This window comes from Rhinatrema bivittatum, chromosome 1 (genome assembly GCF_901001135.1).
Source record: "Rhinatrema bivittatum chromosome 1, aRhiBiv1.1, whole genome shotgun sequence".
Lineage (NCBI taxonomy): Eukaryota > Metazoa > Chordata > Amphibia > Gymnophiona > Rhinatrematidae > Rhinatrema > Rhinatrema bivittatum.
Genome location: NC_042615.1, coordinates 775096724 through 775113200, shown reverse-complemented (window position 1 = coordinate 775113200; position 16477 = coordinate 775096724). Strand labels below are relative to the sequence as shown.

General features: G+C 41.5%; 1 protein-coding gene across 1 annotated transcript in view; it reads left to right on the top strand.

Annotated features, from left to right (window-relative positions):
- DCC (DCC netrin 1 receptor) overlaps positions 1 to 16477 on the top strand; it is a 1677934-nt gene that overhangs the window by 862763 nt on the left and 798694 nt on the right. The window contains exon 8 of the mRNA XM_029571056.1: positions 5216 to 5372. Within this exon, the coding sequence (XP_029426916.1) occupies positions 5216 to 5372 (157 nt within the window). The remainder of the gene's footprint in view (positions 1 to 5215; positions 5373 to 16477) is intronic.

Genomic DNA, 16477 nt, shown 5'->3' with positions numbered 1-16477 from the left:
ATATTCCACCACAGTGGCCTCACTGATGCATCTCTGTCTACCAGTCATGTCCTAGATATATCACCACAGGGGCCTGATTTTTACCTCTCTGTCTGCATACCTGCCATGCCCCAGATATACTACCACAGGGGTATAACTGTGACCATTCTGTCTGCCATGATCTAGATATACCACCAGAGGTATCTTACTTTGACCATTCTGCTTGTCTGCCATGTCCCAGATATAACATCACAGGGCCTGATACTTCTCTGTTTGCTTGCCATGATCCATATATACCATGACAGTGGCCTCCCTGTTGCCATGTTTCCTACCAGCCATGCCCCATTTATATGTATGTATCAGCATGGGAGTTTTGATGCCTCTATATTATGTGCTTTTTTTTTTTAGAAAAATATAATTTAAAAAATCCAAGTTTCTCCTTCATACTCCATCCATGTTATCATTCTTCTTTCTGTCCTACCTCTCTACAGTGCCAGCCTGGTTTTCCCAACCTGTGTGTGTGTGTTGATTACATTGGGGTGGTTTGTCCATAAAAGATCTTAGTCAGAAAAAAAAATTACAGGCAGAGCACAAAACATAAACAGAAGAGACCATTTCTATATATTAAATATGGTAAAAGTTTCAGAAAGAAGAGAAAATTAAAGTAACACCTGAATATCTACAAAAGGAAGAGAATGTGTTCAGGTATAGAAATTTGTAAAAACCTTTTCTAATAAAGCAAATTTCTCATCTTACCAGGAAAATCACACTAATAAGAAACCATTATATGTTCTGATGGTGTCTAAACTTTCATTTGGCAAATACATTTCACAAGAAATCCAAACATTCTACCCAGCAGCAAGATCAAACTCAAGCAGGGATAAAATAAAAGCTCATTATCACAAAAATATACTGATAACAGATTATTCTCTTGTACTAAGTCTGCCAAGTGCCAGGTACTTCCGCAGAAAGACAGACATCTCCCATGCCACGCTGCCTTGTTGCTATACTCCTCATGCTACACCTTGGAGGTCTTTCTGACCTGCGCACTTGATAACATACCCAGACTTTGCACCTTGAAGTGTTTTCTTCCACTCTGCCTTGCTGCCATACCCCAGGCTCTACGACTTGCGGTGTTCTTACCACACCGGGGGACTGATTTGCAACTCTCATGGTGCTCTGGTGTCTTGATGCCGCTGTTGTGCTGCTTTGTCCCTTTATTTGTTTCTCGGGGTTTTTCCTGCCCCCTTTGCTGCTTCATTCCCCCTTCAATGTGTCATAGGATGATTATGTCACTTTTGGTGCCACTTTGCCTCTTGTGCTGCCTTTGAGGGTTCCTGCCACTGCTGTTGCACCCTCTTTTGAAGCCTTGGTGGGTTCTTCCCATTCTTGCTGCTTCTTTGCTCCTCTCACAGAGCACTGGGGAACTCCTGCCACTCTGGGTACCCCTTTGCCCCTATACGATTCCTTAGGCTATTAAAGCCACTTTTGGCGTCACTTTGCCACAGTCTAGGTAACTTGGGGTTCTTTCCCCCTTCCGATAATGTCTTCCCATAAATTTTGTAAAACTTGATGAGAAAACCCCAGTTCTGCAGCCCAAAATAGGCTGCAGTGTGTCTCTCGTTGACTTTAATGGCAAACAAATGAACAAATAAAACAAAAGAACAGAAACTTTTTTTTTTTTTTTTTTTTTTTGGGGGGGGGGGGGGGTGGTGGTTTAAAACTAAAGAAACAGTATGAGGCCCATGTGAAACAAATGAACAAACTGAAATAATTTTTTTTTTTACCGCTTCGCATCCCTAATTGTAAGCTTGTTCAATTTTGTCCCTCTTCCTCTATTCCAGATATGCAGGACAGTCAAGGAACCTGCATTTTAAAATGTGGCTGATAATGCAGAGTGAGCTTCAGAACTAGGGCTATCCTAAAACATTGCATAAAAGGGATTATCCTGCAGTTTTCAACTTATGTTCTGTCTCTAAGTCACTTTTTTTTTTACATAGAGTTTGACAATTTGTATTCAAGAGAATTTACAACTTTCTCTGTTGGAAATGTTTTCTAAATCTTTAATTTGTATGCAATGAGCTAATGGCTGTTCATATTTGTTGAATATTCTGTTTTTTTCCAAGAAGGGTATAGTTTCTTTAATTGTAATTTACACATAATATCCAAAGGGAAATGTTATCATTAGAATTTCCAGCTGGCTCCAGATTTTCAGGACAGGCCGACCTAGTCCTGGTTTTATCCCACTGCATACATGAACTTGTAGACTTACTTAGGAAATGCAAGAGAAACATCTGAACTACAATCCCTGCAGTGGGGTTAAACTGAGGTTGGATCATCCTGTCCTGAAAATCTGGAACCATTTCACAACCCTAGTTATCATATGTGTTCAGATTATATGCATATTCATCTCAAATTGCAGGTGAGGGCGATTAATATGTCTTAAGTCTGAAAATCATGATAAATATAGGCAAAGGAATAACAATTACATGATTCAATATGTTTCTTAAGTATACCCATTTCTATTGAAATATGATTGTATGGAGTGTGTGTCATAGGTTTGGATCTTAAATTCAAACCAGAAACATGTTTCCATCATTAGTAAGCATGGGTACATTGGAACAAATTAACCCAAATAATTTCTAATCCAGGGTTAAGGAAGTTGGATAATCAGATAGTCAAACCAGAACAAGTTAGGGATCAACTCTAGGCCATTCTTGATTTGTTGGAAAAATATGTGTACATATGGTAACAGACAGAAAAAGGGTTGGATTAGAATCAAACATGTAAACCCTTATTGTGTTTGATTTATTGATTAAATTCTGGCCATTCACATTGATTTGAATTGCCACATAGATCAATTTGAGATCTTTATAACTCATTTTGAATGCAAGTAGTTACAGATTCACAGTTGTTGAACATTCCAAATTCCCCACTGTCCTGATATAAATTATCATTTATATCTAAAGATTTGTGTTATCCCTGAATATTTTAAATCTGCAACCATCTAATTAAGGGGGTCATTTATCAAAGTGCTATATGGTATTTTCACACAGAGAGAGTGAGAGAGAAAAAGAGAGAGAGAGAGAATGAACCTAGCCATAATGCCCATAGGTATTTGTATCTCTATGGGAGGCCCACCTAGTAATTCGAGGTGAGATTTTGATATTAGTGTAGGGGTTGGGGCCACTTTGACATTCAAAGTGAGATATATGAACAGAACAGTGCTCTCTTGTGCAGATTTTATAACCTTCGGAGTGAGGAAACTCACCCAAAGATGAGATTTGTGCAATGTTCTCTCAACCTAGGTTGATGGACTCTCAACCTAGGTTGAGAGAACATTGCACAAATCTCATCTTTGGGTGAGTTTCCTCACTCCGAAGCAACCTAGGTTGAGAGAACATTGCACAAATCTCATCTTTGGGTGAGTTTCCTCACTCCGAAGGTCATCAAATCTTCACAAGAAAGCACTGTTCTGTTTATATGACTCACTTTGAATGTCAAAGTGGCCCCTACACTAATACCTAAATCTCACCTCGAGTTACTAGGTGGGCCTCCCATAGAGATATAAATACCTAATCTAGTGTGAGTACATTACGGCTAGTCTCACTCTCTCTCTCTGGCCCTGATAGGTTGTATGAAAAAGTTATCACAATTTGCACTTCACATAGGTATTAGCACAAATTGTGATAAAGTGTCTATTACCATAAAACATATCCCTTTTCCTATTGCATGAGATATTTAGTGCATTTTGATAAATCCAGGCCTAAATCTATTTGTTATTGAAAGAAAAAAGGAAGCAAGAAAGAAAAAAAATACTAAACTCAAATCAGGTCAAAGCTATTTTAATAATACTAAGGGAAACATAAAATTCAAATGAAGCTGAATGAGGTTGGCCTATTCTAAACTAACACTGGACTAGTTAGTTCATAGCTGCAGAATTTCAAATCTGAAGTTTCATGGATTAAGATTATTAGTGTTTTAAGTATCTATATTAAAGTTTAAAGGTAGATTCACTTTTACAATTGCATAACTCCATTAGATCAGACAGGCACTAACAATAATAATGGTCTTGACTTTAGAATTAACATGGGCACCTGGAAGCCTGGTCCACAACTCCTCCCTCACCCTGCAACAACAAGCACACAACTCAAAATCTGCTGGTCATTGGTTTGGGAAGAAAAACGCTGCAACTTTATTTATACACATAGGTCCTCAAGCCAAACAAACTCAATATAAGCATACTCAATGCCCAGCAACCATCCCCCAGCGTATCGGGCTTGCATCTCTGTCTAACTGAACTTCCCCTGGCCTTCACTGCAGCTCAACAGTGGCTCCCTGAGATTGATCAAGTGGCCTACAATCTCTATGAATCAATCATCTCCCAATGCAAAAGCTCCTAGTGTTGCACCGGTGTTTTCACTGCCCTGAAGAGCCCATGACAACCTGTTCTAGCTTCTTCAAGATAATGAATGCCAATTCACGTCAACCCACCACTTCAACAACTCTACAAGTCCAATGAAACCATGGGAAGAGTGGGTGGGAACAAACGGCAATGCCTCCAACTGCAAAGAGGTGAAAGGAGGTGTAACATTCCTATGTGTCCCCCTCTTTTAAACCCTGCTTCCTCCCTCCCTCTGGACCGCCCTTTCCTCATGCAGCCACCAATCAGTGTTTTGCCTTCCAACTGCTTTTTTTCAAATTCCCCCATGGCTACCAAAACTAGGAAATATGGGCCGGGTGGGGGAAGTATGTAGCATCAAATCACTCTGATCTCTCCCTGCTCCCCTCCCTGAGGCCTTGCCAGCTGTGGGAAGGTGGGGAACCTTGGCCTGGGGCCAGGTTAAACCAGTGGCCTGGACTGTGCCAGTCCACCTTTATCATTATCTGCACTAAAACTCAGCTGTGGTCATTTTTAGGTCTTATATAACTTTCCCAACTTTGGTTGCCTAAATATGCTACTATCCCTCAAGTAAATACATATATAAATATTTGTTAATGTTATTTATTTGGACATATGTTTTATTAGGAAAACTAACTTTTTTTTTTCAAATTATGCCTTACTTTTAGATGTCTTTTCTTTTTACCCCATTCATTTTGCCCTTATTCATTTTCCACTTCCATTTAGCCCTATGTTTGAATACCTCAGTTATGTTTTGTACAATGTTTCCTTCCAGTCCTGTAACCGCTGTAGTACCATCAGCCTCTCTGATTGTTTCCTCTCCTTCCCCTTCAGCTATCCCAAGTTCCAGTGTCCTCCCCTCTGCTCCCCGAGATGTGGTCCCTGTGTTAGTTTCCAGTCGATTTGTACGTCTCAGCTGGCGACCTCCTGCCGAAACAAAAGGGAATATTCAAGCCTATGCAGTCTTCTTCTCCAAGGAAGGAATAAACAGGTAGGTAAAAGAAGTCAGAATCAGTCATTCATTTCAATTGCACAGTTTAGAATACTTTAGAACCCTCTGACTGGAATTGTTATACTCAATGATTTTCTATTATGTCTTGTCCACTGTCTTTTTATTTTGTACCCACTGGAGCTTAAGTGACTTTGATGAACCATAACAAAGTGCAGATGTTAGTGAAAAGACTGCTATGAAAATGGCAGGTCCTTTATATCTTTTGTCTAAAAGATTGTAGAGTGAATGCATATATCCTGAAATGTGTAATTGGATTAGTTTTGTATTATAGAAACAATGTTGAAGTTTAAAGAAACAAATTGCAAGATTCATGTATTTAAAATTCATACGAAAGCATGAAGGCTATAGGCAAACTCTATTTATTTTATATACATGGGCCTATACTTAAAAAAATGTAGGAAAAATATAAAATAAAAGCAAATACATTTCAATAGAATAGCAGTTTAAAATGAACATATAAATATTCCTTAAAATAACCTTGACATGGGCAGTCATGATTAAACTAGTCTCCCTCTCCTCAACCTTAACAAAAATAATATAAAAAACAATACAGAGTAGTCTATAAAGACCCAAGACTCATTAATTGAATAGAATATAATCATGGTCACAGCTTTATGGATGAGCTGATATGGGAATCTAGTCTAGGTGTCCAAGCCCTTCTTAAATATCCTCTCTGCAAAAACCTCTTTTCCCAATATGAGTGGGGGAGGTCCAAATAGGACAGTCCAAGAGCATGCATTCGTCCTGAATCCATGGCAAGGATTTGATCCTTTTTAGGATGCTTGTTCATGTTATGCCTGACGCCTGTTCCATACAAAGTTACCACCCCACAGCTGCAGGTGATGATCATGCCAGGATTAAGCAGACTGCCTCCGCGCTGGGGTCAAGCAGACCCTGATGACAATCAAACCCTCAGTTGTGCCTGAGAGGTCCTCAGTCAGTGACTTTGACAGCAGTTGGTGTCCTTCTTTGTGGATAGTTCAGTTTCAGGTCCTTCTCTCTCTCTCTCTAATCCTCCTTGGACTTGAGTATCACTGCCAAGAGACCTCAGGTAATCCTTTTAGGCTTGCCCCTATCCCACCCCTCCAATAGTAAAAAATTGGGTCCACTCAAATAAGGTATGTATCCTAACTCCTAGCACCTATGAGCTCTGATAAATTCTTCCCCATGTCAAGTGAATGCAGAGTGATCTGAATAATCAAATCAATCAGACACCCAGCTGTTCTTTACAAGGTGCCTAAGGTGAAAGGGCAGTTTACCCACCTGCCTCTTGACCATGGTGGTTTGGCCACGATAACCTCTAGATTTATTGACCTGTCACCAGCAAGCAAGGCCACGGTCCATACTGGGAAGAAGTACTGATTGGGCATTACTGGACAGCCCGCTCCAAGCAAGCAAGGCTGCTGGTTCATGAACCATTGTATGTATGACCATACAGGAGAATAGCAGTCTCCTGCCATACTGAGACCAAGCTGGCTCAGGCAGACAACAGGCACCAGTTATGCTCAGCAAGTCCTAGATTCAGCTAGTTACATCCCTCTCCCACCATTCCACAGTCTTCCAAATTCTATGTACAGCAAGACTATGCACCCTTGCACAGTCAAAGCAAGGCTACCAGCCTAGTGTTACACTTCACAGCTGCCAGAGACAATCATCCTGGTACAAACCCCAGTCATATCTGAGGAATCTGAAGTAGGTAAGGATACCAATGATGAATGGACTTTATGTGACAAAGCCCTTCCCTACTTTCCTTTCGGCCACATGCTGAAATATAACCAAAGTGACCCATGAATATCTCAGCTTCTACAAGACACATCCAACCTCAGCCTGATAGACAAAGAAATACCCACAATCCCTAGTCTGTCACAGTGGTTTCCACCTACATGAGCAGAATAGGAAAAAAGAATAAGGAGGATTAATTTGACATGTAAATTGACTGTCAAAGGCCTCCAATGAAAATGCAGCAGGGCACCGACTGGCACATGGAAAGTATCACTGCATCAGTTTAAATAAATGAGTCTTATCCTATGCATCCTGCAGTATTGCTACTACCTGGGAGTGCTAAAGACTATATAATAGGAGCCCATGATTTCCTGGGCCAGAATTTTCAAGATTCTGCAGCGTTGACAAATTCTGTGGCAGATTTTTCAAAATTCTGTGGTAATTATGTGGTAAATTTGCATAATTTAACATAAAGATTCTCACCTCTGCCTACACAAAAAAAGTCAATTTTTATTGAAAACATTCACATTGTGTGTTTTTTAATATTTAAATTATATATAAATAAAAAGTATGGCCAAATACAAAAATCAACAATTTATCAACATATATTACAAATTTTTAATTTTGAGATGTCACTTTTGTTTTGAATTCAAGTAGTGCAGCCATGCTTTTCATATTTTCTTGAGAGTCATAGTTGCTTTTCACATATATGAGCTTCTGAATGCTACAATGCCCTCAACATCAGCAGAAATGTGCACATATATTGTGTTTGAAACTTGTCAGCAATAGAATATCAGTCATCAAGGCTTCTATGCATTGAAATTGAGACCCTCTCTGCCTGCTGTGAGATATCAGCATTTGCAGACTTTCAAAATGCATTCAGGTCTTTGTAAATGGTGTATGACCGGCCATATATGCAGGTACATGAACCTTTGTATAAAGATAAAATCCTTTTAAAGGGACATCATCCAGGAATTATATATGATATATATATGAAAGTTGATATGAAAATCAACTTTGGTTTGATAACGATTTAAGAGATCATTGAGAAAATTAAACATTCTGACTGCTTTTCCTGTCCACTCCAGCTTCACCCCCCACCCTCTTAGTCACTACAAGAAAGGAGTAATGGGGCGGGAGGGGGGTGAACATAAGGAGAGGGTTCCCTGCAAGCTGTTTGTGAAGGGAGGGGCTAGAACAAGAGGAACAGAGACCAAAGGCAGGCAAGCACCCTGCAGCTTTCTTCAAAAGCTGCAGGGTGCTTGCAGAAGCACCCTGCAGCTTTCAGAAATGTTTCAGAAATGTTTATTCTGTGGCAGGTTGTCAAATATATGGCAACAAGCTAATTATGCAGTTATTCCTGGCTGCACAATCCAGGGAGGTTAGGGGCACTGATTAAGGAGGAGGTCCTGATAGATCAGAAGAGGCATCTGTCTTTAGATTCCACAGACACATAAACCTTCACATTTTTTTATCTAGATCAACAAATTACATCACTCTAGCCTATCTAGAGTACCATGGACAATTGAAAAGGAAGGAACAGCTTGTCACCACTCACCAGAAAAGGAACATTGGAAAAATCAGAACAGATTGCATCCGTGGGATTATGTACAACAGTGACTAACTCTGATCCAAATAATTGTAAAGAAAGCTAGGGATAAAGCAGTATGGAACATGGCTACCTGGGTTGCAGATGCCATAATGGCTCTACTTATTTAACAACTCATCCAATCTGCCCAGTGCTTCCTGTCCACACTACAAGTATTCATCCTGGCCACTAGTTGTAGAGCATGACCCTTTTAAGGTAATTCTTCTTTAATTTCATCCTTGAGTGGATGATTACAAATTCCCACTAAATTAACTCCCAGTGCCCTACTTTCTCATATGCATTAGCAAGTACAAGGTTTTGTAATGATTGTGGGACCATCAGGATAGGGAAATCCTGTGCATTTCCTCTTGGCATCTGTAACCTGAATAAGGAATGCATTCTGATCTACCATGGGAAGAAGTCTACCTATGTCTGAGCATCACCAGACAACCTGATCCCCTCCTAGGAAGGCTACCAATCCATGACTGCAGACCACATCCTCAACAGAGATCTAGAGTATTTCCATCCTAGCAATACCCAAACTTTAGGCCATGCCTTCACAATTCTTAGGATTCCTTACAGCTCATTACAGAAAAATATGGCTTCAAACTTCTTAGGACATCTGCTCAGGTCTGTGCATCACAGGGCAAACCACCACTCTCAAGGAAATTCTGCCAGTCCATGGCTGTAGGCCACAACTTCACTGGAGGTCAACAACCAAACTCCAGGTGATTCAAATTGCTGGTTGATGTCCATAATAGTCCTGCCTGAATCTCAGTAGCAACATAGATGGTAACTTTAAAGCAAGCACTGCTGGTGCTCATACGTGCATGTATGATTTAAAATATGCCTACTGCACATAAGAATGCTTCTAATTTTAAAAGGTTACTCGAGCAAACCTACTTCACGTAACTTCCATCAGACTTTGCCAGCTTTAATATACATATGTAAGCAGATTTTAAAACATGTTCGCACATGGGACATTACCAGTTTTTCCAATTAGTCCACCAGTTTGCCCAGTCAATATAGAGGCCTTCCAGACCTCTCTGGTTCTTCATCCTGCATGACCCCAAGTTGACCAAGATTCCTCACTGTACTGTAAACCTTAGAATAAGAGATCAACAGACTTGTTCCTCATAACAAGCAGCAGTAAATTTACGTGGATAAGAAGCCACTGTGAGCTGCAATCTCTAGTTGTAAAATATGGAGTTATGTGTGTAACAGTTGTCCCCACCTTGGAATGCCCATGTCCCACCCCTTTTCCACCACTTATTTTTGTCACACGCATGGGCATATACGTGTATAATTGCAGCCTTAAAAAATTTGCATTGCTCATGCGCGGCACACATATGCGAGTATGTAAGCATTTTTGCACAGCAATGCTCTTGAAATTAACCTCATAGTGAACTGACCCTCTATCTGATCCATGTCAGAAGCTGTGCCCAGATGTCATACCACTTGCAGTCACTGCTGGGTGTAAATCATGTTTGTAGCAGTGACCTCTGATCTTATTAGCTACTAAACAGTGAAACAGGGAAACCAAGTCACTTTGCCTCAGGCAAACAGCAGTGTCATGCCTCAATGGGAGGGACTGGAGTCACCAAGGCAGCATGGAATCAGCAGCAGTGACAAAGAATGATGCCCGAGATTCAGCACAAATTGCTGGACCAGAGTGGTGGCTGCACAAAACTAGAATGAAAGTAATAAGTCATGGCAGAGATTCCAGGAGCCAAATTGCATCAGGTATATGTCGAATTTGAAGCAAGAGAAAGCTGCCATGGTGCTTCCGACATTGGATGCACCAGAAACATGAAGGAAGGGGGCTTTTCAGGGTCACACAAGAAGCACAGGTTACATTAGACTAGTTGTATTGTGAATAGAAGTGATAATAAGGAAAGAGGGGTATCACACTTTTGCCTCATTGCTGAGAAACCCTTCACCATCCCAAAGAGGGAGATAAGGGGAAAGGGTGATAATGAGAAACACAATAAAAGGAAGCTGGACAGAAAATTGCAAGCTGCAATTATTACTGGAATAAGTTTAGAACATGTAAGACTCATCATCATCTATTGGAGCCAGCTTAGTTGTCTCAGAGTTTTCTTTCACCTTGGGAGAGACAGAGGAGGATCCTATACTAAGTGCCCCAAAGCATGCCGTAGCAGTGGTCACATACATGAGACACACCTGAGAGCCTAATATGAGCTATGGTGAGCCAAGTTAGGAAAGGCACACAAGTGGTAGGAAACAACCAATTCAGAGTTTACTAGTGGAAGTAATTGTGGGGGAGATATCTGCATGCATCATGAAGGCAGAAGGTGAAAATGTAGCTCTTTCCATCCCTTCCCACCAATTGACTTGCTCTCTCTTACAAGTTCCTCAGGATTTACATGCCATCACATGGCCACCGGCCCTGCCCCTCACAAAAAACAAAAACAAAACCCTGAGAGTGAAGAACCACTTCTTCAAGCAATCAGGATGGTGGAGAAAGTGAAATCCAACCTGAGGCAGTAGCATAGTATCCAATTTCTCCACTGGGATGCAAGAGGTATATGATGCCCTAGATATGACTGAACGAGGGAGGCAACAACATCCCAATAATTATGGGAAAATGCAAGGCTTCGTTCCAGGCTCTGGCCCCAGGCATTGGACTGGGCCTCTGGGTCATGACCCAGCATGGGGTCTGGGTCCAGGCTGAGGCCCTGGCATTGGGACCCAGCCTCTGGGCCAGACTGTACTGTTGGGCCAGGGTCTGGGCTCCCGAAGTGCAGGCATCAGCCTTAAGTAGGCTGAGGCCGAAGTCAAGGTGACCTGCTGTGGCCTCAGCCTATGCAAGACCAAGGCTTCAGCCTGGGCCTAGGCCTCACCAGTCCGAGTCCACTGGACTGGGTAAGTGGGAGCTGGGAGGGATCCTGCTCCTGGCAATTTTCCGTGTGAGTGGAAAGCTTTGGGAGGCCTCATTTTTGGTTTTTAGGTCATTTGGGGGTTTGTTTGTTTTTTAAATGTTTGATTCATTTTTTTCACATGAATGAAATGAATCAAACATTCCACAAACCAAAATTTGTGGGGAAAAAACCTCCAGAAAATGAACCGAAAACAAAAATGATTTTTTTCCCCTGCATATCCCTATTGTTTTCAATGTACTTACCACAACTCTCTGGGATTTTAAAACATTCAACTCACCATTCAATTTACTATTTACTGGCAGGCCGATTCAGTAAAGTTTGCGGGAGAGCGGACAAACGCCCGCTCTCCAGGCGCGCGCACTGGCCCCTCGCCGGTGCGCGCGATTCAGTATTCAAATTAGGTGGTGTGGTAGAAACGGGGAAAAGGAGGCTCTAGGGACACTAGCGCGTCCATAGCGCCTCCTATTAGCCTGGAGCGGCGGCTGTCAGCGGGTTTGACAGCTGGCGCTCAATTTTGCTAGTGTCGGTTCTCGAGCCCGCTGACAGCCACGGGCTCGGAAACCAGATGCCGGCAAAATTGAGCGTCCGGTTTTTGGCCCGACAGCCACGGGCCAAATTCAAATTTTTTTTTTTTTTTTACTTTTTTTACTCTTCGGGACCTCCGACTTAATATTGCCATGATATTAAGTCAGAGGGTGCACAGAAAAGCAGTTTTTACTGCTTTTCTGTGCACTTTCCTGGTGCCGGAAGAAATTAGCACCTACCTTTGGGTCGGCGCTAATTTCTGAAAGTAAAATGTGTGGCTTGGCTGCACATTTTACTTTCTGTATCCCGCACGCATACTTAATAGGGCCATCAACATGCATTTGCATGTTGAGGGCACTATTAGGTGCCACGGGTTGGACGCACATTTTCCTCCCCTTACTGAATAAGGGGTAGGGGAAAACGCGCGTCTAAGAACAGGCTAACAGTGCGCTCCGTCTGAGTGCACTGTACTGTATCGACCTGTGGGATGGCCCAAAATGGGTTAGCCAGTCAGAAGGTCAGCCAGTCACAAGCCTGCTTTTCTATCCTAATCAAAATCTATAAAGTCCCAATGTGAATTAATCCCTTCTCGTTCTGATCAAGTCAACACACTATGCTCCTCCTGCGCTATCCTTCCCTTCCTACCTTGTTATCTGTCTTGCTGTATGATTGTGGGTCATCAGCCATATTATGGACCATCCAATTCATAGGTGAAATTTAAAATTATATTTTAGTGCAAAATTACATTTTAACACTAACATATCATTAGACTCAAAATGTTGATGTCTCTAGAACTGAACATACACTATTAACCATCAAGCATTCTCTGCATAGATATAAACGTTCCAGTTCTGCACTATGCACCATAATTATACCTAGCCAATGTAGGTCATAAAATTCCTAACTTTATTCCGTTTTTAACAAGTGCAGCATTATTCTAGTTTGCCTGAAATCAGCAGCTAGTTTAAAAAAAACTAACTCGCTGCTGTTTTTCACAAATCATGCTTTTTGAAGTGGTTAAAGGAAAGCTCTAATTAGAACAACACATATCAAATAAAAATTCTCACGTGTCTCTTTTATGACATTATTATGCCATAACCATTTAAGACAACATTTAAAAAATAATTTATTGAAAATATGAAAGCAGTAAAACATCATACAATGTAGCCTAGCATACATTTGTTTTGGACGCCCCAGGCTACAACAAACAAGTGAAATAACAGTTTTAAAAAATCCCACAAATTCATACAATTCTACAATAAAAATTATGTACTTCAGGTTATTCTGTTAAAGCATCAAAATGTAAAATGTAATATTAATACTAGCCATGTTATAGTAATCACATAATACAGCATATTCATTAATATAAGAACATAACGGCAAAATAAAGTCCATATGGCCCATCTAGACTGCCCATCCATCCAATTAATGTAGCATTATAATTCCCATCACTTCCTTAGAGATCCCCTGTATTTAACCCATGCTTTTTTGAATTCAGATACTGTTTTTGCCTCCACCACCTCTACTGGGAGGCTGTTCCATGCATCCACCATCCTCTCTGTAAAGAAATATTTTCTAAGATTACTCCTGGGTCTACATCCTTTCAACCTCATCACATTACCCCTTGTTCTAGAGCATCATTTTCTTTGAAAGAGGCTCACCTCTTGCATGGAAACCGTTGGGATATTTGAATGTCTCTATCATATCTCCCCTATCTCACCTTTCTTCCAGGGTGTACATGTTTAGATTTTTAAGTCTATCCCCCATATGCTTTAGAACAAAGACCACTCACCATTTTAGTAGCCACTTTCTGGACTGACCCCATTCTTTTGAGGGTGTGGTCTTCGGAATTGTACAGTATTCCAAGTCAGTTCTCACCAGGGGCAATATCACCTCCTTTTTTCTGCTGACCATTCATATGCAGCCAAGCATCTTTCAAGCTTTTACCGTCACTTTATCCACGTGCTTGGCCACCTTAAGATCAGCAGATACAATAATTATCCCCAGATTCTGACGTTTCCTTTGTGCTTAGAAGAATATAATCTCCAATACTGTACCTTTCCCTTGGGGTTCTACACTTGCGATATTCTTCTTGCCTCCTCTTCCCTTGCCCATAGGTATCATGCCACCACATGCCTTCCTACAGCAATACACCTAGGCAATCATAAAACAACAAATATGGATATAAATGTAGATGTAATCCTCAGTTACTTTCCACTTGTTCCAGTCATCCTGAAGGCAGAAGGCAATAATGGCCTAACCAGAGTGTACTGGACATGTTTCTTCAAAACAATGTTCCCTGAAAGCTGTATGTGTGTTTGTGTGCATGCACACATAGGTCACGAAACAAAGGCAGACAAGAAAATTCAGCATGCACAAAAAAGGAAAATAAGATGGTGTTTAGAAGAAGACTGCACACAGATTTCTAGATTGCATTGCACATGTAAACCTCTTTGCATGGGATAGCCCACAAAAAATTAGAGGGAACATTTTTCCAGAGTAGGTAAAAGTATGGTGTTTTTAGAGCAAGGGGACTGTAGGAAGCTGGCATCTGTGGAGTGGCAGCTGTTTATATCAACCTATCTCTCTGGTACAGCCCTGAATGCTATGGGAAAACAAACCAAGCAAATATTTATATGATATGCCAGATGGGATGAGCCTATTAAACAGTGAACTGTGTAAGTACAGGAGTGTATTATCCTGGTTCAGTTCTTACAAATAGAATTCTGGGATTCAATGTATATGGAGATATATGTGTATACATAACTGGACGTATAATGAGGTGTGTACAGAAAAAAGCTTTGGTTCAGTTTCCTTTTTCATTTGGTTTCTTTGGTTCGGATCAAAAGCTTGCTGGCTTCATTTATGTCATGTGTTTCATTAATTTCCATTAAAGTCAATGGGGAAAGCAATACATTCTTTTTTGACTCTACTTTGGAGTTTCCTTCCATGTTATATGAAGCAGCACCAGAAGCATGATGGCATGACACCAAGACACAAAGAGTGGCATGAACGTCTCCTAGCACCAAAAGAGGGGCAAAAGATACTAACTATGACGTGAACAACCCAAGTCACCATGAGATGATCAAAGTGTCACAGTTGCATGAACATCCCACAGCACCAAAAGAGGAGTAAAGGACACCAGCAGTGGCATGAGCAGCCCAAATCACCAAAAAAGGGTAAAAGCAACACAAAAAGTGGCATGAACACCCCAAAGCACCAAGAGAGAGGCAAAAAGGGTACCAACAGTGGCATCAACACCCCAAGGCAGAGAATGAGGGATATGACAAGAAGAGTTGCAATGACACCCAAAGGCCTAGATGGAAGGGTTATGGCAGCAGCCACAGTGATAAGAATACCCCAAGGCATAGCGTGAGGGATATGACAGCAAGCACAGTAGCATAAACACCAAAAGGCAGACAGTGAATGATAAAGCAACAAGAAACGTGGCAACAACACAAGGCGCTGAATAAAGTGAGTGACAGCAGCAAAACAAGTCAGACAAGAGCAGCAAGAGTATGAGATATCCAGAGAGAAGCAAGGGAGGAGAGGGATATTTTCTTTATTAAATTTACTTTTATTTCAAAGGGGGGGGGGGAGGAGGGAAGGTGAGATCAAGAGAGAAGAAATATAACAGGAGAGAAGAAAGATAGTGGGAGCAGGCAGGATAGCAGCAGCAGCAACGGTAGTAAGAATGGCAACAGTACAGCCAAGGAACTGAAGAGGAAGAAAGAGAGGGCATGTGCAGCAGGCCAGGCAATCGCAGCAGGAATGGCAACAATACAGCAAAGCACTTAACCAGGGCATGAAGAGCAGTCCAGTTAGTGGCAACAAGACTGACCACAACACAACAAGGCACTGAGAATAAAAAAACGTGGCATTGGTTTGGTGTAGCTGTGCACTCTGTCCTCCTCACAATCCCGTGGAAATTCAGAGAAGTCAAGCAGAGGGAGTTGGTTGTTAATAAAGACCAAATTTTTTCCCAGCTCAGGGGGCAGCTGTGAATGATGTGGACTCATGATGTCTCCTGCCATTGAGAATACACATTCACTGGGCCTGCTGGTTGGTGGCTAGGGAAGGAAATTCTGGCAAACATTGGTGAAGTCCAGCCAGACAGAAGCCTTGTGTGCCTAGTATGCCAATGGATCTCTATCCATGACCCCAAAGGGCTCTCCAAGGTACTGCATCACTGCAATTTGTGCAGGGATCTCCTTTACTTGGAGGAATACTGGTCTCTGTTGATAGTTGCTGAAGCTATAGACTGTGGCAGGAGACCCGATGTTTGGAGGCCATGGAGAGGGTATGGATAATGGTGGAGAAAAAAATAGTAACATTCAGGGTGCTGC